Source organism: Protopterus annectens, chromosome 8.part0, assembly GCF_019279795.1.
Source record: "Protopterus annectens isolate FY-2018-M chromosome 8.part0, PAN1.0, whole genome shotgun sequence".
NCBI classification, from domain to species: Eukaryota; Metazoa; Chordata; order Ceratodontiformes; family Protopteridae; genus Protopterus; species Protopterus annectens.
In genome coordinates this window covers 895,663,640-895,685,818 of record NC_056741.1, presented here as the reverse complement: position 1 = coordinate 895,685,818, position 22,179 = coordinate 895,663,640, and the positions used below count along the sequence as shown (strand labels likewise).

General features: G+C 37.9%; 1 protein-coding gene across 1 annotated transcript in view; it reads right to left on the bottom strand.

Moving 5' to 3' along the window:
• The window catches only part of LOC122809143 (72 kDa type IV collagenase-like), a 792,577-nt gene that overhangs the window by 158,909 nt on the left and 611,489 nt on the right, over positions 1-22,179 (bottom strand). The window contains exon 11 of the mRNA XM_044080418.1: positions 7,220-7,356. Within this exon, the coding sequence (XP_043936353.1) occupies positions 7,220-7,356 (137 nt within the window). The remainder of the gene's footprint in view (positions 1-7,219; positions 7,357-22,179) is intronic.

Genomic DNA, 22,179 nt, shown 5'->3' with positions numbered 1-22,179 from the left:
ATCTGCTTCCCATTATTATTTTTACATATGTCACACCAGACTATATGGAAACACGAGATGAACATACCCATAACTTAGCATGTGCCTCTTCATCAAAAAAAACTTTTTCTGATCCCATACACTCCATGATGGTGTACCTTTCTCCTTCTCCCACTGATAAAAAAAATCTCATAATACTGTAAAAATTCCAAAGCACCCCTACCGTCCACTCACACCTTTAGTTTGTACATTAACTTAAAATTCTCACCTTCCACGTTTTTATAATATATTATTTCCTGGTTCCTTGTGAAACAAAATGCTTTCTTGAAACATTCAGTGGGACTAGAAAAGGTCTTACACTAATCTACACTAAGTTTTGACGTAATTAAAAGGGTAAAGTTTTGGCTTAATTAAAGGGGCATACCAGATCTGAAAAGGGCAACTATCTCCCTTCTGTGGGCACCATATGAGCTATTTTGTTTCTAGGATAATGTAACAAATGTGTTCTTGTATGATACGCTTGAGAAGTGTCAAACATTGACAATGCAGATTTTTGTCAGGCACGCTAATGGAACAAATGCAAACCATTTATTTTACTTATTTATTATTTATTGCATTTGTTTACTGGGATAATCCAAATGAGCATGATAAGATGCCCCTTTTCAGTGGATACCCAGGAAGAAAAGCTCCAAAGTCATAACAGTTTAGGCATTTAATAAGTAAAATTAAGATAAAACATAATAGTCAACATAAAAACGCATTTCTTGCTATATACAGTGAACAAAGTTAAACCACTTAAAATTATTATTAAAAGTGAGACAGCTAAAAGAAGAGAAGACATATTAGATAGAATAAATGAGAAAAAGATAAAAATAGTGACAAGGGAGAGAGGTTGGGTGATGAAGTTGACGATAGATTGCTATATGTTAGAGGAAAGGGAGGTAGCCAACTCCATACTGGAAGTCAAGTGAGTAAGTAGTTGTGTAAAAGTGAGGTAAAAGAAGGAAACATTGGTCAGGGGGGGTAAGAACAACATGGCACATAAAATTAGGGTACAATAGATTAGCTGGGGGCAGGGTATGAGCATTGGCATTTGTCAGAGAGGTATTGCTTTAGTTTAGTTGAATTTTAAAGAATTTAGCATTTTCAACTGGCCTGATATCCAGGGGTATAAAGTACCACATTTCTGCGAGGCAGGACAAGAACACGAATTTCCTCCAGAATATTTTCATTTGGTTATAATCTGCAGTAGTTTGTCATTTGAGCAAAGTGGTCTACTTGGGTTATTTAGATGGGGAATATTGTTTAGACCTGGGCATTTATCAGGGTGGTAAATGATTTGTTGGGTGGTCACTAATGGTGTCTGTATTAGAGAATATTGCATTTCAAACCAGATTAGCTGTTTCAGGGGTATACTGTGATGAGCCCTATGCTTGTGGTTCAAAGGAAATTTGGATATTTTATTATAGCACAGCTACAATGATGAGAGTAGAATAGATTGAACTTTAATTAGTATGGGGATTGCATAGAGAAGAGTTGGGAGAGGATCATGCTATGATTATTCTAGCATTGTCTGTCAGATATGGTTTGATCCTACAGAGGGTGCTAGGTTTCTGGTGAGTTTTCTTTATTGCCTGTTTTACATGCTGATCAAATTTTAGATCTTCAACAATGATAACCACTAATAGCTTAATACTGGTTACTAGTTTAATGTTAATATCATTGGAAGACAAATGGACTAGTGATGTTTTTGTGCAGACAGTAGCTCGGAAGTGAAAGGTATCAGTTATGATTTTTTTAGGATTGAACAATAGTTGTGAGTCTGATAGCCAGGCCTCAACAGAGGAGAATGATTCCTGAGTGGACTGTTATAGTTTGTTCATATTTTTGACTGAGAAGCTAATGGTGGAATCATCTTCATACTGTACAATAGAAGAATGTGCAGATCATTGGTGCAAATATTGAAAAGTGGAGGACCTAGAACTGAGCCCTGGGGACTCTGACTGTTACAGAGAGAAAGAGGGAGATTTCATTTTATCATTTTTCTATGTGCATCCTATTAGATAGGTAACTATGGAACCAAGCAAGTGATGATGTTCCCAGTCCTAATGCAGATAGCTAGGTTAGTAGTTTATGATGTGAGATGGTTTCAAATGCATTCGATAGATCAAGGAATACTGCTGACACTGAATTGCCAGTGTTTCTTCGCTGGTTTATTGTGGTGATAACGTTAAAAAGGACTGTTGCAGTTCTGCAGTGAGGGCAGAAGCCATTTTGCATCTGGGAGAGAAGGCTGTAGGTAATAAAAGTGAGGACTTATACACTTATACACTTCCCTAGTACCTTTGACAGAGGAGGTAAGATGGCTATAAGCCTATATTTGGAAATGTAATTGGGGTTTCCTCCTTTATAGCTTTTGTTATAGAAGCAGTTTATTAGGATTGATGCTGAATCAACCAATGCTTCTGCTTCTGTTTTAGTATATTCATAAATTAAGGGTGATGGTTTGTTGAGTGAGAATTGGCACAAATAACCCAAAAGTTTTGCATGGAATTTCTTTTTGCCATGTCTGATTTTATTTCTAGTAGTATTGCTAAGCTGTTTACACTGTTGGTGGTTTGTCATGATGTTGTTTTGCTGCCATGATTTTTATGCTTTGTCTCATTTTTTCATTGCTGTTTAGTCTTTTTTGACAGCCATGGAGCATAGTTAGTTTTAAATCTTTTTGTTCTGATGGGGAAATGGCCATTCAAAACATTGATGAGTGTTGAATTGAAAAGGGCAATCTCTTCATCTATATGAATTCTTTCCAGTACCTTCCAATTGACTACATTTAGGCGAGCCTTCTGGGTTCGGCATGTCAAAAATTTGGAAAATCCCTAGCTTGACTCTGTTTGTGTGTCATCTCCCCTCAACAAAAATAAATAAAAATAAATAAAACAGCATGTCTCTCAATACATTAGGGATAAATCTCAACAGAATCAGGGACAAATCTAGAAATAAGAGACATGGGCAGTTTTAAACTACTAGTACTATTAATCTGAGACACTGAGAAAAAAATTAACATGAGTTAATATACATTTTCCGAAGTAAAATTAGTCTATAAACCTAATTATTGTCATTATTAAGTGTAAAAAGTTGCCAGTTTCAGGAGGGATTAAGAGGGACAGTTGAGAGGAATGTAAAACAGCACACTCCTAGAAATGAAGACTACTTGCCCTTTGCAGAAGTGTAACCACAAAGAGAAAACAATGTCAGCACTGCCCTTTGCAGAGTCTTTTGAGAAAGTATTCCAAAATAGTCTTTGAGGTTAATAACTTCCTTACCTCTGCAGCAGTGCTGTTTAACTGACTCCTGTCACAAAATAATTCAATGCACTTCACACAAGCAACAAATGCAAAAGCAATTTCATTGGTAACTCAGGTGTTTGGTGAACTCTGGTGTGTCACTCAAAATTTTGTGGCATGTCACCGTTGACACACGTCACAGGTTCACCATCACTGTCATAGACAAATGAGTTACATGGAAAGAGTTTTTTTACAGGTTTGGGACATAAGCATGGTACATATAAGTGTAATAACTGTGTTTATTATAAACATTTATACACTGGTAAATCAATAAGACATCCTGTTACCAAAAGTGAATTTATACTTCAAGCCTATGGAAATTGTAATACGAGCAACTTAGTCTAAATGGCTAAGTGTGAATCGTGTGATGGTTATTAAGTAGGCATGACTAATAGGAAATTTAAAGAACATATAGCAGGCCATCTTAGTGATATTAAACGTAAGCTAATAACCAATGCATTAAGTAAGCATATTTTAGATAGAGGTGACCAACATACATTTAAATTTATGATTTTAAAAGTGGTTTATAAACCCCTGAGGCAGGTGATGTGGGGTCTATATTAAATGTTTGAAGTCTGAAAACTTAGAATCTCATATGATCGACAGCATATGCATAAAGTTTTCAAACATCAAATGTTTCAATGGAGATCACTATAGGGATTCACTTCAATGTAGTGCAATCTTGGAATTGGTATATTTAAGTAGCGGGGGGTGTGGGTGCGTTTAGTTAGGTTTTTTGTTTTTACTTTGTTTACATTATAAGTTTGATGTTTGAAAACTTTGCTCATATAGAGTCGACCATGTGAGATTCGAAGTTTTCAGACTTTAAACTTATAATATAGACCCAGTGATTTGAAGTTACTAACAGAAAGTGAGGAGATGAAGTGGATTTTGCGAATAAAGTCTCATATACCACCTGGCTTAAATGATAGTTTCACTTTAAGACCCTACTTAAAAGAACTAAATCAAAAAGTTTGAAATTGTGTCATGTGATTTTACTAATTATTTAAGCAATGACTGCAGTTGTTGAAATGTATTCGCCTGATGAAGCCTTGATGGTGAAAGTTCTGACTTTCATGTGAGGTTTTAACTTGCAAGTTTTAAATAAAAGATCTGAGTGTTCCAGTGTTTTTTTCTTTTTGGATTCATTGTAGTATTAAGTACTGGTTTGCAACCAACTTGCTGCTTCTTTTGGATATATGGAAAGAGGAGAGATTATGTGTGCTATTATATCAGTACTGTTTTTGCCCGGTGTTATTTGGCAAATATAGCGTGATGGTTGCTTAAGATGTCTGGAAGAGAAATAGTAGTTGCCATGTTTGTTAGTATCCAGTCAATCATAGTTAATTTGCTGGTTGGTAGTTGTATCATGTAAGGGCCGTAAACTGTTAATTGAAACTGTATAGGTTTATGGTACTGATAGGTGTGTTAGAGTCTCTGGTTTGCCAGTCAGTGTTAAAGTCATCCATGATGGTTTCTTATAAAATGTTTGATGATGTCCAAGACAGAACTTCTTCTATAGTATCTATATTATTGATGGGAGGTATGTGTATTCCTATTATAGCAGACTTTTCTGTTTGTTAAGATTAAGGGAAGATAATAGGATTTCCGCATTTTTTTTATTTTGGGGATGTTGCGATGGGAGATGAATAGATTAAGATGTTTGTTAGATGACGGCAACCTCATCACATTTTTCCTTAGTTTTATCTAGTTTTAATATGCTGTAACCTGATGGTGGTAGAATTTCTTTATTTTTACTATCTTGCCTTAACCAGATCTCAGTGATTACGAGAATGCCAGAATAGTTTTGCACTATCCAGGCATGATCATTTTCCATTCTACTGCAAATGTTTCTTAGTTTAGTAACACAGAGGTATAAGATAGGAGAATTCTTTGGGGTTAGATTAGTGGTAGGAGAATTAGAGTTACGGTTGAAGTGGTGCTGTGTTGTAAAGCCTGGGTTTGGTTGGATATCATCATGTAAGGGAAATTGCCAAAAGATAATGTGGTGACTATTGCCATTTAAGTTTAGATTTAAATCTTAAGCATAGTTTGTTTGTTGGGAAATTATGATTGGCTCAGTTATTTTGAAAGAAGTGAATGTGCTCTGTTGTGATGAGATTGTAGGCTATAGTAGGGTGTCATTGCAAGGTGCTTATTTCTGTGTAGTTGGTTGCTTTGCATTTGTTTAGTAGTGGGGGTTAATGACAGGTGAGGTATGCTCGAGATAGGAGTGGTACTAAAATAAAGGAGTATGCATAGTGTTGATATGGGGAATTTTTTAAAAAGAAGTCGATGTAAGTAGTACATAAATTATAGTGGAGAAATAAGGGGATTAGTTGTTATAGCAGGGAGAGTTTAGACCTAAATCATGATTTGTCAGTGCTGGGATGGGTGTGTGTTTGTGGAGTTCTATAAAGGGGATAAAAACACTGCTGCGTAGGAGCTAATTTGGGAATTTTTAGTGGTTGACAATGATTTTTAGGGGTATGGGATTGGCAAGTTTTTAAATGAACAATGCTTAAGAGAACGTTTATCCATAAGGGACGCTTAAGATTATGTATGGTGTTTTGTTTTAAGGTGTATAATAAGAGTGGTAGGAGTGTTAATGGGTGGAGGAAATACATGTGTAATTTTGATTGGTTGATGAAGAGGATGTGTGGAGAATGTTGTACTTAAGTATAGTGTAAGTGGGGTGCGTGGGAATTGGGGTTAGGGGAGTGAATTGAGCCCAAGTGGTAGCAAGGACTAACAAAGTGGGATCAACCCCAATGTACTATGAGCAGTGTAAAACAAAAAAGCAATCTATGGAGCTCTCACTTAGAAATAAATGTCTTTCTGTAGTATTTAAAGACAAAATCAAATACATGTCATGAAGGAGATGAAATTCAAAGGAGAAACATGATAAAGTTTAATTTTCATTGGGCAAAATATTAAGTTCTTTAGTTTGACCGAATTTAGACTTTTATTGAATATTGTATTATTTGGCATCAGACCCAACTGCAGGGTTCACAGAGATTACTATTGACTTTAACAATAAAATTTTATATTAAGTACAGAAGAAACAGACACTGCAGTAGTTGTTAAGCAGGACATAAATCAGCTGAATAGTGGTTGTTTGACCTTTGCTCTATCAGTGGTGCACACTCATTGGAGCTTATGTTACTTTTTTGACTGAAGGATGTATAATCGCCAAGGATGTTTGAATAGCAGTCAAACTGTACAGAAAACAAGAAAATTAGGTTTTAGCCAAGGTAAGAGCTTTGTATAAATACATGACTTACAGAAACATACTCTGATAAGTTGGCTAAAAGTCCACCAGTTATTAGCCAAGGAGATATGAAGTCTTTAAGACAGGTTAACAGCAGAGAGGAGAGCGACACTTGTTGGTAAAGTATGCACAGTCCTGAGATTATCCTCTGGAGGTTAAAATTGAACACCAGACAGGTAACGCTAGCTTACTCCTTTTAACTATGTTTTTGTTTTCTTTCAACTCTTTAAAATGCTTTAATAGTTGATTCTGCTTATCACTACTGCTTCCTACTTATAATTGCTCAAACCATTAAAATACTTATTAAATACATCTCCTTTCATTTCTTCTATTACTTTCAGTTCTTGCTTTCCTGTCTTTGTACTAAATGTGCTGTATTCATTGCTGAAAAAATATTTATTTCACTTACTGTTTCACCTGTACTTGCTCTGATATTTCTTCTTCTGCCAAGCACTTATCTATTTTCTTCTACTAACAGCAACAGCCTTTCTCTCAATTTACTGCAATGTGTGTAACTGTCCCCTTTCTCTTTAAGTAATTCACAATTCACAGTTCTTGGAATTCCGCTCTGTGTAAATATACTTGCATTAAGTGACAAATATGAGGATAAAAGCAGCAATACCTGAGAAAAACACAGTTTTTTCTTCTTGAGGATCTTCATAAGCAGCATCAATTTTATCTGGCAGTTCAGACCAAAATGTAGCAACAAGCATCGGGCCATTTGGTTCAGCACGTGGATTTGTTGTTCTCCACAGGAATCTATGAAAATAAAGAATAACATACAAGGTAAGCCCACCTAGCAGTAGAAGGTTTATTTAGCAAGGTATACATTGACAATCTGTACGTAAGTCTGTTTGCATCCTACAAAGCCATAGTACATAGTTCAGCAATATAACCTGTTTAAAAATCTAGGTATCTGCACTGAGTTTCCAGGATTGTGGAAAGTGTTCCTCAACATGATTTCCTAACGTTAATGTGCTTTTTGCTTAGCTTTCTGAGTTTGATGCATTTTACTTCACATTTACACTTCTATGCATATCAGTAAAATGATTATTGATCTGAAAATGTCATAGTATTCAGCCCTTCCAAGCAGTGAAACCCTGATTATCTGTGAGATGATAGCAATTTTAGTATCACTACACTAGAGTTATGTAAGAAATATGCAGAAGAAGGAAATGCAAGTCCTATAAACTAAGACTATATGTAATGCAAATGTCTGTGTGGCACTTTAAGTAATTTATGTCAATAAGTGAAAGTACATTAGCAGAACAGTATAAAACTCTACCTACTGCCAGTGGGCCTGTATTTGATTACTGGCTTGTGCATCTGAGGCACTGGCAAAGGAAAATGGGGTAGGAGGAGGGGTAAGGGATCAAGCAGACATTGTGGTTCAGTTTCCCTGGTGGAGTCTGCGGAAACAACCAGAAAGTACTGCCTGAGGGTAAGCAGTACATGCTGCTGATGACAGCCACTTGCAGAAGTGAGGGGGTTGTCATGCACTGATGTCCATTGTATCTCTAACTCACAGAGTGTTGCTGGGTATAATAGGAAAAATGCTCCCATAGCAGCAGTATGACACTATCCTAGGATGCCTTGATTTGCTGTCTGACCCCAATCCTATTTCAGAACAAGTCCAAACTCAGGGTAGTCAGGATGGGTGGAGAGATCCAGCAAATAATGTGACAGAAGAAGCACTGGCTTGAGTGATTGAGTGTGTGTGTGTGTGTGTGTGTGTGTGTGTGTGTGTGTGTGTGTGTGTGTGTGTGTGTGAGTGTGTTCGATTGTTTGTGAGTGTGTGTGTGTGTGTGTGTGTGTGTGTGTGTGTGTGTGTGTGTATGTAGTGTGTTTACATATGTGTGTGTGTGTGTGTGTCCAATTGTTTATGAGTGTGCATGTGTGTGTATGTGTGTGTGTCTATATGGTGTGTTTACATGTGTGTGTATGTGTGTGTGTGTGTGTGTGTGTGTGTGTGTGTGACAGAAGTACAATTACAGTATAATGGTTTTAAAAAAACAATAATGAACTGTGTATTATAAAAATTTGTCTTAAAGTACTTTTTGATCTGTCATGTTTGACTTGACTGTAAACAGTTGTATATGTCATTTCAGGGAATGATAGCTCTGCAAGCTTAAAGTAAACAGCTATACTTTTCCAACAACCATTTTGCTCTAAGTAAGCACCACTGAATGTTCATCATATTAATCACAGTATCCTTTGCTATATGGGGTATTATCCTGCCAAGGATATAACAGCCAGCCAGCTTTGAACACTTCAGGGTACCTTCTGTGCACCCAAACTGTCAGGCAGCTCAAGTTGAGCCAATTAAAAGACAACTTTGGGTGCCAAACCATCCAGATCTTTACTTCTGCTGATGAGTACACTGCTATGAGGTTTTTGATGATTGAAGTTTGGGTTTTGCTGTTCCTTTGTTAGACAGATAAGTTGCCAGTGGTGGCTGGTGACTTCAAATTAAAGGGGGGCTGCAGGAGACAGCTGAATAGGTGGGGCCAATGGGAAGGGGTGTGACCAACTAGAAAGGGGTGGAGCTATGCTCAAAACCACAACAACTAGAACTTTAAATACACTGCCCTGGGTGCCAAACAGTCATTACGAGAGTCTAATCAAGACAAAATGAAGTGTAGAAGAAAAAAATATTTCAATGCATTGGCTACACGACAACTTACTTAATATCTAGATGGAAACACAAAGGTTGTGAGGCATGAAAAAATAAATAGCTTTTTAAATACATTACTGGAATGCCAGTCAAAGTCAAGTATAAAATAAAACAAGCAGCACTCAGCTCAAACCACTTCTCCTTGCACTGCAGTTCTAATTATAATTTATATTCAGCTTTATAAAATTACCAAGTAACATGCTGAAAGTAGCAATCGGTGATACCGCCACTTGTAAAAATGTTTCTTATCCAAAAAAGACCTGCTGCCTGACAACAACTATCTACTTGTTTCATGGGTAACACATGATCAAAGTAAAAAATGAACAGCAAACAAGAAACAAGCTCAAGATAAATCGCTTAAAGGATTACTGCACAAGTTATGAACCACACATGATAGATTGGCATTCTGTTTAGTTTACGGGTAAAGCCTGCAAAGATAACTGCAAGTCTCCAACAAATGTAATGAGCTTCTGAAAATACTGTAATCCTGTCCTTTATTTCAAATACTGTCATATGCATTTCAATACCTAAGGCTTATACGTTATCTAGTTATGTAAATATTCTCTGCATGGCAACAATGAAAAGGCTTTCAAGTGTTGGTAATACTTTAACAGTATGCTTATTAAAGCTTACTTGCATCTTACAATCTCCAACAAGCTTACCTGATGGTCAATAAAGCATTGCTACTTTAATACAGAGCAACAGGGCACTGCAACCGCATGCATTTTCTGAATAATAAGCATAAGTCAACAGTATAAAAATATGACAGAAAACCAGAACATTCTGCAAAATCAAGGACAGATGAAAAGACACGGTCGTACTTGTGGTCCACCTTGGATGGGGGAATACTCTGCACACTTACACTGCATAACTGCTCCTTGCCTTGCTTGGACACATCCAGAGCCACTACAATGGGGAGTGGGGTGCAACAAGTAGGTCACAGTTTGAAATGTCTCTGGCTGACAGTGATGGCTCTGACACTCATACCTCTCAACCTCAAAGCAAGAAATCTAGACAAAGCCATACATAGAAGCAGGACACAGGCCCAAAAATAAAGACAATGTTTAAATATTGCTCTTATAAAGTTAGAAAGATAATAGAATAGTAGTAGATTTTGCATTAGTGTGAATTTTGAAGGTATGAAATCTGATACTCAAATGTCTGTCATTATTTTCTAACTTCAGTCTTTAGTGATTTGCTACTAATTTGCCAGAAAACCACAATTTTATAAAAAACAGACCAAAAATGTTATGCAAAAATTTAAAATTGACACAATACAGCTGGGAACCTCTCAAAGAAGGGACACCTTTTTAAAATTAGTACTGTTAACTTGAGCAGCTGACAAAATAAGATCATCTACATGCATTTCTGAAATAAAAGAAATCTATAACTCTGATCATTATAGTTATTTATAATTGTAAACCCTCCATGTTTTCTTCCAAAATTGCCATTTTACAGAGGGATTATTAGGGGGAGACCAACATTTTGAGCCAAAATTGGGGACAGTTGAGAGGTTTGGATATTCCTAATTCTATAAAACGATTTATTTGTATGTACCTCTCAACCTCTTAATGCAGGAAATCTGGACAAGGCCAAATATATTGAGGGAACATGCAAACAGTACTAAAAATTGCTCTTGTATAAACTTAAGACAGTTGATAGAATAACAGGTCATGCATTTTTCTGAAGGTTATGATGTATGAAACTCAATGTATGTCATTATTTAGTGACTTCATTCCTAAATGATTTGGCAGAAAACCACAAATTTTATGAGGAACAAATCAAAAATAAAAAGCAAAAATCTATTCATTCTGCAAAATTCTGGACAGTTGAGAGGTATAGTTCAACCGGGGCTGTCTGAGTTGGCCGCCCTTCCCCCCCTCACAAAATCATGGTCGAATGGAGAGTCCCCCCTGCAGCCATTCCAATGGCCCATTCCTTGGTTATTTCGCCCCATTTGCCATAAACACTGTAATGTGCATACTGCTTTACTTCTGCGATAAGGATTTCATTTGAAAGTTTTATTTTACATTTTACAGCATAAACCCTAATAGATATCTGCTAAACAAAGTAATGCAGTTTCACAATGAAAATAGACTTTGCATTAAAACTGCTCTGCCCTTGAAACTCACATTCATTGAAGCAGCATTGAAACCCACATTCAAAGAAAATACATTTTGCCAGTGGCAGATAAAGATTAATTTTGGGCTGTTTTCAAATCATAGGCCCCTTGAACATGAAACATACACATGCTCTTTGATACACCTTCCTGACTGTAGTAAATTATATTCCTTGTACAATCCAGTACAGTCATTAGACGGCATTTTAAATTTATTGTTTTGAACATTTTTCCAATAAACAATGAAACAAAATGCATGCACCAATAATGACAAAACTGCCCAAGTCAGAATATTTCCATCATAAAAGTCTACTCAAACTTTAACAGTCCACCAGTATCAGTAAATATGCATGATCTCTGAAGAAGTAAAAGCCATCTAAATAATTCCACATTAAAGAAATCTGTTAACTAATGAAGAGGTTACTGCTAGCAAACAACTTTATATGTCATTGTTTCATCTACAAATAAAGTGCCTGTTGCCCTTGAGGAATAAATTGCTTATGTTGCATTAAAAAAATTATGATGCTAGTAATATCGCAATAGGAAATGGATGGCAAACTGATAACAGGTCCATAGTTACTAGGTATCTTCGCCAAAGAGGACAGCAGCATCCATCCCCTTTACAACAGAGTACAGTATCAGCAATGGATCTACCTACTGTGCGAGTAGAACCCACAGCCTTCTGCATCAAAAGCAAGTACACTACCTGTTGTGCTATTTATAATGTAAACAGACTCGGCATAAGCAGCACTAAACATTTGTTCCCCTGCAGCTCTCAGCTCCTTGTAAAATCTACTCGACACTCAGCTGTATCTCTGAACTTTGCAGCACAAGAAATCTGGACAAAGACAACATTTATTTGAGGGGGGGGACAAAAGCCCAAAAACCAGGGACACATTTTAAACATTGCTTGTATAATGTTGGAAAGTTGCTAGAATAAAATGCTGTGTTGCCACCATACATTTCACTGCCAAGTATTGAACCTAGGTCCCTGTGCAAAACAGCCAGAACAACATACCACTATGCCAAATCATCTATTTTTATGAAAGAAAGAAAGATTGAAACTTAAATGGCTACCATTTAGTGAATTCAGTTCTCACCATAGCTGTCAACATCTTAGCACAAAACACCTGAACAAAGCCAATAATGGGGGAATACAGCCCCCAAACATATTCAGTGAGTTCAGTTAACACCATAGCTCTCAACCTTGGCACAAAAACCTGAATGAAGCCAATAATGGGGTAATACAGTCCAAAAAATAGGGAGAAATATCCACTGAGGACACCAGAGCAAACCCACACAAACACAGGGAGGACATGCAGACTCCACACAGAAGGCACCCCAGCCAGGAATCAAACCAGACAACCCATAGCTGTCAGGCAACACTGCTACCACTTGCACCACTGCACTATTGTCTGTTTTAAGCAACAAAAATACAGAAACCACAGATTTTATGAGGAACAGAACAAATATGAGGTAAAAATCAGCAAATATTTTAGAAATTATGGTGGGTAGGGAATTCAGGCTCTTGTCACTTGGGCCCAAGGTACAGAGTTCAAGCCTTATTCTCTACCCACCACCATGAAGCAACTGCGGCATCACACACACACACACACACACACACACACACACACACACACACACACACACACACACACACACACACTGTCATTGCAGTCATCACCACCTACCTGTCTCCAGAACGGCCTGCATGCGATCCTGTACTCTGCAACTGTGGTCTCCCGCTGTTTCCCCGATCGGTCCTCCATACTGGCCACCGCGAAATGTGATCCTGTACTCAGCAGCCCGATCGGTCCTCCATACTAGCCTGCGCATGCTGTGGTCTCAGTCTCCCGTGAGATGTGAGGAGGCTGGAGCCTCCTGCTATTGGTCCAGCCTGCGGGCGATGCAGTCCGGTGACCTTCCTGTTTGTGCGGTCATCACCGCACAGATCTCTGGGTTGGAAGGGTGGAGATAACTCACTTCCCTATCCTGACTGCCTAACTGAGCAGTCTGGAGCTCAGGAATGCCTGAGCATGCGCGCTTGGAGTTCTAGTCTGCCTAACACAACAGCCAGGAACTAAGCACGCATGCGCGGAGTCCGAGATACTTTTTTATTTTTATATGTTCTACTGTGGGGGGGGGGACTGGGGACTTAATTTTATGCATTCTACAGGTGGGGGACCCATTTTACTGATGGGAGGGCTGCAGACCCGCAGTCCTATAACACAAGCTGCCCCTGTAAGTTCCCTTTGGTGAAAAAACTTACATTCAGTTATTTTTTGTTTATTACTAATACTTTCCTCTTCAGGAAAGTTATTTTAAAGCTAGGAGTTTGTGTTTTAATAAAATGTCAGGAAACTGTATTGTACTTTTAAATGAGAACACTCGTTTTTTCTCTGTTAGTTTAAAAGCTGCTTATAATATTTAAAAAAAAAAAAAAAAACATTTTTTTCTGTTGAGAAATTGAGTTTATTTTACTTGTGTGGCCGGCAAAGCATTTTAGAGGACTTCTTACTTTGTATATCAAAAAAGTAACTTTTAAATAATTTATGTTTTTACCAGCTTTTGCTAGTGTTTTTCCCTGGAAAAAGGTATAATTTTCTGCTTGACCATGGAGCAAACTGCATGTCCCATGGTCGGTTCTTTTTCTAGCCACAAAAAAAAAAGTTAAGCAAATAGCCTTTGCCACCACTTTGGAATTTGTTGCAGCTGCAGGTAGCCATTTTTTGTACCTCAGACCACTCATCTTTTACCCCAGATCCCTCTGATGCAGCACTCACAGCCATTATGGACTAGGAGTTAGCCACGTCCTCTGCAGCTACTGGGGTCCCCTCAGCAGACAAGAGAGAGCCACTCTTGTTGGTCTGGGGAGAGGGAACAGGGAAATCTTCCCTGTTTTGTTCAAATATGCTGGTGCTGCCATTTATAACACCGTTGGCCTCATTTTTTTCTGTCAAAAAGAAACAGAAAATTAAACATGTATCTACTCCACCTCAAATTTCCTTACACAGGAGTAGCTTACTGGGTTTTATTCAGGATTTTGATCCTTCTTATTTATTGTTTTCTGGTTAAAGAAATAATAATAAAGTTTCCTGAAGAGATTCAAGATTCTGAATCTGGACAGGAAAATGAAGGGACAGAAATAGGTTTTCTCCTCAGTTTTCTGATTCAGACTCAGAGGAGAGCTCAGTTTCTGATTCTCCCTTTAGCATTCCTCTGTCTTTGAGACTTCAGAAAGTGTCAATGTTTTCAATGGGAGTACATTGATATTTCTCAGTACCTCAGAAAACGTTATGAGCTGTTACAGTAAGAATTTCCTGAAACTTCACCAATTCCTCCAGTTCTGTCTCTGTCAGCTTTGAAGGATGTGTGTGTCTTTGCTTGCAATTTTCCTGATAGCCAAACTGATGCCCCTAAAAAGACAGAATACATACATTTCCTCTGTCTTTTTTAATTTGTATACACTGTTCCCATAATTGACACAGCAGCTATAGCTTTATTTATTCCTACTGCTGATAAGCAATTAATTCCTATCCTATTTTATTCTGATAAAGATGGTGAGATTGTTAAACAGTTTATGCTTCTGCCTCTTTAACTTTGATTTTCAGAATTTTGAATTGCCAGACTCTCATATTGTTTATTCTGACTAATTGTGGAAGTATGAGGAATGTTTGGTCTGCAGTTTCTTCTTGTGAGGAAAAATCTGCTTTAAATTATGTAGTTTCTTCTATTGTACTAGTCACTGCTCTCTTTACATTATGTGTATTACTTAGTTGATAATTATTCCAAGGCTATGGCCTCTGGTACTGTTTTAAGAAGGTTTGTTTACCTGGATTCTCAGAACTTCTCAAGAAGATGTGAATAATGAGATTTTATTTTCTGTTTTGGATAGAGATTCACTTTTGGTTCCTTTGCTGCAGAGGTGATTAAAATGTGTGATGAAAACGGTAAGATATATTGGGAATCTGTAAGATTTTTCTGTCCTCCTTTTTCAAAATTTCTAAGGGATTCTCTTACTCCTCACCCAATTTTGTCATAATGACAAAGGAGTTCAAAAAAATAATTCAGGTACCCCCAAACCTAAGGATAGTCCAGCTAATGAGTTTGACTATTTAAGGGACCTTGTTCCCCCCTCCCACCTTTGCAGCCCTGTTTTCCTTCCAGAAAGTCTGAATCTCTACTCTTCTCTTTGGCAGCAGATGGTTTCAGACAAATAGGTTGTGAAGATCATTCATCAAGTTTATAGATGACAGTGATAAAATCTTCCTCCTTGCCAGGGGATTATTCATCATCCACCAAAACTTCTTCTTCTTCTTTCGGCTGCTCCCGTTAGGGGTCGCCACAGCAGATCAACTGTTTCCATTTCTTCCTGTCTTCTGCATCTTGCTCTGTCACACCAACCGCCTGCATGTCCTCTCTCACCACATCCATAAACCTTATCTTAGGCCTTCCTCTTTTCCTGTTACCTGGCAGCTTCATCCTTAGCATCTTTTTCCCAATATACTCGGCATCCCTCCTCAGCACATGTCCAAACCAACGTAATCTTGCCTCTCTGGCTTTGTCTCCAAACCTTCCAACCTAGGCTGACCCTCTAATATACTTATTCCTAATCCTATCTATCCTCATCACACCCAGTGCAAATCTTAACATTTTCATCTCTGCCATGTCAAGCTCTGACTCCTGAGTTTTTGTCAATGCCACTGTCTCCAACCTGTATAACATAGCTGGTCTCACTACCCTCTTATAGACCTTCCCTTTCACTCTTACTGGTACTCGTCTTTCACAAATCACTCCTGACACTCTTCTCCAGCCACGCCATCCTGCCTGTACTCTCTTCTTCACCTCTCTTCCACACTCACCATCCACCAACAGAACAGACTCTCTTATTTCTACCTGCTCTTCATTACATACTGTTCCAGGTAGTGATAGAATCAGTTACTCCTTCCCAGGTTGGGAGAGGATTTATTTAAGGATGTTTTTAGTGCCAAAGAATGAAGATACTTGGAGACATGTTCTGGATCATTCTTCTTAGACCTGAATGTAATAGTGCCAAACTTATAAATGGTGTCACTTCACAATCTGTTACCACTTCTTATACATTCACGTTTTCTGGTAACACTTCATTTAGCACATTCCTTTTCATCAGTACTTTAGGTGTTTGTTAAAGTTTTAGTATTTGGATCAGTTTATCAATTCTCTGCTTTACCCTTTGGGCTATCCACTGTACAAAGAATGTTCTAGTTAGCTCCACTTATATCTTCTTGCAGACTACAGGTACCCATTTTCTTTTACCCACATTTAGATGACTTGTTAATCGGTCATTTTGGTGAGAGATCCATTCACAAGCTGGGATTCCAAGACAACATTCAAAAGTCTTTTTTCACTCCTTCACACAGGATAGTTTTCCTAGTGTGTCAAGCAAACACCTCAGTTAAAAGAGCTTCTCGTCCACAGGAAAAGTAGCTCTACATCTAGATCTATTTGTAAGGTTTTCCACTCAAACTTCAGTCACTGCACTGGAATACCTCAGAATTCTGTCTCATAGCATCTATTTTTCCCACGATAACCTTGCCACGACTCCACACGAGGAAGATTCAATGGTATATGAAGTCTCTATTCCCAGCATCAACATCCCTTGTCTTTTTAAATCCCAGTGCTGGAATTTGTCAGTAGAAAAAATACTTAGCAGAAAAAGCAAATATGCCAAAATTTGGATCTCCCCTTATCCCTCCCTGTCCCAAAGCTCTTAGTTATCCAAGATGCCTTGGATTTTGCTTGGGGAGCAGGTTCAGGAGGGATATTTATTTATTTTTATTTATTTACACTTGTTTACCAGGAAATTCCAGACTGGACGCAGGTCCTTTTTCAGCAGATGCCCAGGGAGAAAAACTCCACAACATGTACATAAGTAGTGATACAAAGTTGAAGCAATGGCAAACAACATGACTGGCTGCTGGCATTAATACAGTAACTAGATATTGATTATCAACAGTATATACAGTAAATTGTTGCAAGTTAAGATAGCTTATTGTTGTTTATAATAAAAGTTGTAACAAAGTGGTCAGGCAAATTTTCAAGGATGCAAAGTCAACTAGCTTATTCCGACTGCAGTTAGTAGTACTGGAAGAATAGTTGGGTTAAGAGTCCAAGTGGAGGAGGGAGAGAGGGGTGGGAGGTGTTAGTCTGGATTAGAGCAAGGACAAAGCCAGTGCAAATTTAAGTGGGATTTGAGTGCAGTCTTGAAAAGGCTGCTGGAAGGTAGAGTAGTTAAGGAAGGGGGAAGATTGTTCCAAAGTTTTGATATGGTACAGGAAAATAGAGCTACTCCTGCTGAGGTTTGGGTTTGATAACAATGAGTTGATATTTGTTGCTTGATCGTAGGGGCCTAGGGGAGTGATAGGGGTGGAGGAGGGTTTGAAGAGATGGGATTTTGTGGGGGTCATTAATATGTTTATGAGCGAGGGTGAGGCGATTAAGGTGAAGGAGTTGTGGGAGTTCTAGCCAGTTTAGTTCTTTAAGGGAGATATAATGAGGACTGCCGTAGGAGGCACCAGTGGTAAATTTAGCAGTTTTGTTGTAAAAGGCATCCAGCTTGTGTAGGTCTGTCTGTCTAAGGTTAGTAAGTATGGGAGATGCATGGAGTAGGGTAGAGATCAGCTGGGAATTGGCTGTGGAGATTCTAGCTGACTTGGAGAGGTATTGGCGGCTTCAATATAATGCACCAAATTTCATGTGAACTTTTTTTATTGTGAGAGATATGTGGGTGTCAAATCTAAGTTTGTTGGCAATCTCCACACCAAATGATTGTGTGTGTTCTGATGGAGAGATGTTGGTATTGTCTTTGGTAAGAACGTTGACGTGGGGGGGGAGTTTTGGGTGGATTTGGAGGGTTGAAACAGGAGAAGTTTGGTCATACTTGGGTTGAGTAGGAGTTGAGCATTGGATAGCCAGCTTTCTACAGAAGAGAATGATTCCTGTGTGATTTGTTGGAGTTCTGGTAGAGTGGAAGTCAAAGAGAAGTGAGTAAGTAGTTGTGTAAAAGTGAGGTAAAAGAAGGAAACATTGGTCATGGAGGTAAGAACAACATGGCGCATAAAATTAGGGTACAATAGATTAGCTGGGGGCAGGGTATGAGCATTGCCATTTGTCAGAGAGGTATTGCTTTAGTTTAGTTGCATTTTAAAGAATTTTGCATTTTCAACTGGCCTGATATCCAGGGGTATAAAGTACCACATTTCTGCGAGGCAGCACAAGTACACAAACTTCCTCCAGAATGTTTTCATTTGGTTACAATCTGCAGTAGTTTGTCATTTGAGCAAAGTGGTCTACTTGGGTTATTTAGATGGGGAATATTGTTTAGACCTGGGCATTTATCAGGGTGGTAAATGATTTGTTGGGTGGTCACTAATGGTGTCTGTATTAGAGAATATTGCATTTCAAACCAGCTTAGCTGTTTCAGGGGCATACTATGATGAGCCCTATGCTTGTGGTTCAAAGGAAATTTGGATATTTTGTTATAACACAGCTACAGTGATTAGAGTAGAGTAGATTGAACTTTAATTAGTATGGGGATTGCATAGAGAAGAGTTGGGAGGGGATCATGCTATGATTATTCTAGCATTGTCTGCCAGATATGGTTTGATCCTACAGAGGGTGCTAGGTTTCTGGTGAGTTTTCTTTATTGCCCGTTTTACATGCTGATCAAATTTTAGATCTTCAACAATGATAACCACTAATAGCTTAATACTGGTTACTAGTTTAATGTTAATATCATTGGAAGACAAATGGACTAGTGATGTTTTTGTGCAGACAGTGGCTCGGAAGTAAAAAGTATCAGTTATGATTTTTTTAGGATTGAACAATAGTTGTGAGTCTGATAGCCAGGCCTCAACAGAGGAGAATGATTCCTGAGTGAACTGTTATAGTTTGTTTAGATTTTTGACTGAGAAGTTAATGGTGGAATCATCTTCATACTGTACAATAGAAGAATGTGCAGATCACTGATGCAAATATTGAAAAGTGGAGGACCTAGAACTGAGCCCTGGGGACTCCGACTGTTACAGAGAGAAAGAGGGAGATTTTGTTTTATCATTTCTCTACATGCATCCTATTAGATAGGTAACTATGGAACCAAGCAAGTGATGATGTTCCCAGAACTAATGCAAATAGCTAGGTTAGTAGTTTATGATGTGAGATGGTTTCAAATGCATTCGATAGATCAAGGAATACTGCTGATTCTGAATTGCCAGTGTTTCTTCTCTGGTTTATTGTGATGATAACGTTAAAAAGGATTGCTGCAGTTCTGCAGTGAGGGCAGAAGCCATTTTGCATCTGGGAGAGAAGGTTGTAGGTAATAAAAGTGAGGACTTGTGTTTGTATACACTTCCCTAGTACCTTTGACAGAGGAGGTAAGACGGCTATGAGCCTATATTTGGAAATGTAATTGGGGGTTCCTCCTTTATAGCTTTTGTTATAGAAGCTGTTTATTAGGATTGATGCTGAATCAACCAATGCTTCTGCTTCTGTTTTAGTATATTCATAAATTAGGGGTGATGATTTGCTGAGTGAAAATTAGCACAAATAACCCTAAAGTTTTGCATGGAATTTCTTTTTGCCATGTCTGATTTTATTTCTAGTAGTATTGCTAAGCTGTTTACACTGTTGGTGGTTTGTCATGACGTTGTTTTGCTGCCATGATTTTTATGCTTTGTCTCATTTTTTCATTGCTGTTTAGTCTCTTTTGACAGCCATGGAGCAGAGTTAGTTTTAATTCTTTTTGTTTTGATGGGGAAATGGCCATTCAAAATATTGATGAGTGTTGAATTGAAAAGGACGATCTCTTCATCTATATAGATTCTTTCCAGTACCTTCCAGTTGAATGCATTTAGGTCATAGACCAGTGATGGCGAGCCTTCTGGGTTCGGCATGTCAAAAATTTGGAAAATCCCTAGCTTGACTCTGTTTGTATGTCACCTCTCCTCAACAAAAATAAATAAAAATAAATAAAACAGCATGTCTCTCAATACATTAGGGATAAATCTCAACAGAATCAGGGACAAATCTAGAAATAAGAGACATGGGCAGTTTTAAACTACTAGTACTATTAATCTGAGACACTGAGAAAAAAATGAACATGAGTTAATATACATTTTCTGAAGTAAAATTAGTCTATAAACCTAATTATTGTCATTATTAAGTGTAAAAAGTTGCCAGTTTCAGGAGGGATTGAGAGGGACAGTTGAGAGGAATGTAAAACAGCACACTCCTAGAAATGAAGACTACTTGCCCTTTGCAGAAGTGCAACCACAAAGAGAAAATGTCAGCACTGCCCTTTGCAGAGTCTTTTGAGAAAGTATTCCGAAATAGTCTTTGAGGTTAATAACGTCCTTACCTCTGTAGCAGTGCTGTTTAACTGACTCCTGTCACAAAATAATTCAATGCACTTCACACAAGCAACAAAGGCAAAAACAATTCCATTGGTAACTCAGGTGTTTGGTGAACTCTGGTGTGTCACTCAGAATTTTGTGGAATGTCACCTTTGACACACGTCACAGGTTCACCATCACTGTCAGACAAATGAGTTACATGGAAAGAGTTTTTTTACAGGTTTGGGACATAAGCATGGTACATATAAGTGTAATAACTGTGTTTACTGTAAACATTTATACACTGGTAAATCAATAAGACATCTTGTTACCAAAAGTGAATTTATACTTCAAGCCTATGGAAATTGTAATACGAGCAACTTAGTCTAAATGGCTAAGTGTGAATCGTGTGATGGTTATTAAGTAGGCATGACTAACAGGAAATTTAAAGAACGTATAGGTTCATAGGTTCATAAGCTAGTACTAGGCTAACTGCCCTTGCGAGGAATTTTAAGCCTAGCCAGTTATCCCCTGTGAGATTCAAACCCTGTACTTTGTGTTTGTAAGGCAAACACCTTAACCATTAAGCCATCCTCCCAACAGTATAGCAGGCCATCTGTGACATTAAACTTAAGCTAATAACCAATGCATTAAAGTAAGCATATTTTAGACAGAGGTGACCAACATACATTTAAATTTATGATTTTAAAAGTGGTTTATAAACCCCGGAGGGAGATGATGTGGGGTCTATATTAAATGTTTGAAGTCTGAAAACTTCGAATCTCATATGATCGACATCATATGAGCGAAGTTTTCAAACATCGAATGTTTCAACGGAGATCACCGTAGGGAATTCTTCCCTTCACTTCAATGTAGTGCAATCTCGGAATTGGTATATTTAAGTAATGGGGGGTGTGGGTGCGTTTAGGTAGGTTTTTTGTTTTTACTTTGTTTACATTATAAGTTTGATGTTTGAAAACTTCGCTCATATGGAGTCGACCATGTGAGATTCGAAGTTTTCAGACTTTAAACTTATAATATAGACCCAGTGATGTGAAGTTACTAACAGAAAGTAAGGAGATGAAGTGGATTTTGCGAATGAAGTCTCATATACCACCTGGCTTAAATGAGAGTTTCACTTTAAGACCCTACTTAAAAGAATTACATCAAAAGGTGTGAAATTGTTCATGTGATTTTACTAATTATTTAAGCAATGACTGCAGTTGTTGAAATGTATTCGCCTGATAAAGCCTTGATGGTGAAAGTTCTGACTTTCATGTGAAGTTTTAACTTGCGAGTTTTAAATAAAAGATCTGAGTGTTCCAGTGTTTCTTTCTTTTTGGTTCATTGTGGTATTAAGTACTGGTTTGCAACCAACTTGCTGGTTCTTTTGGATATATGGAAAGATGAGAGATTATGTG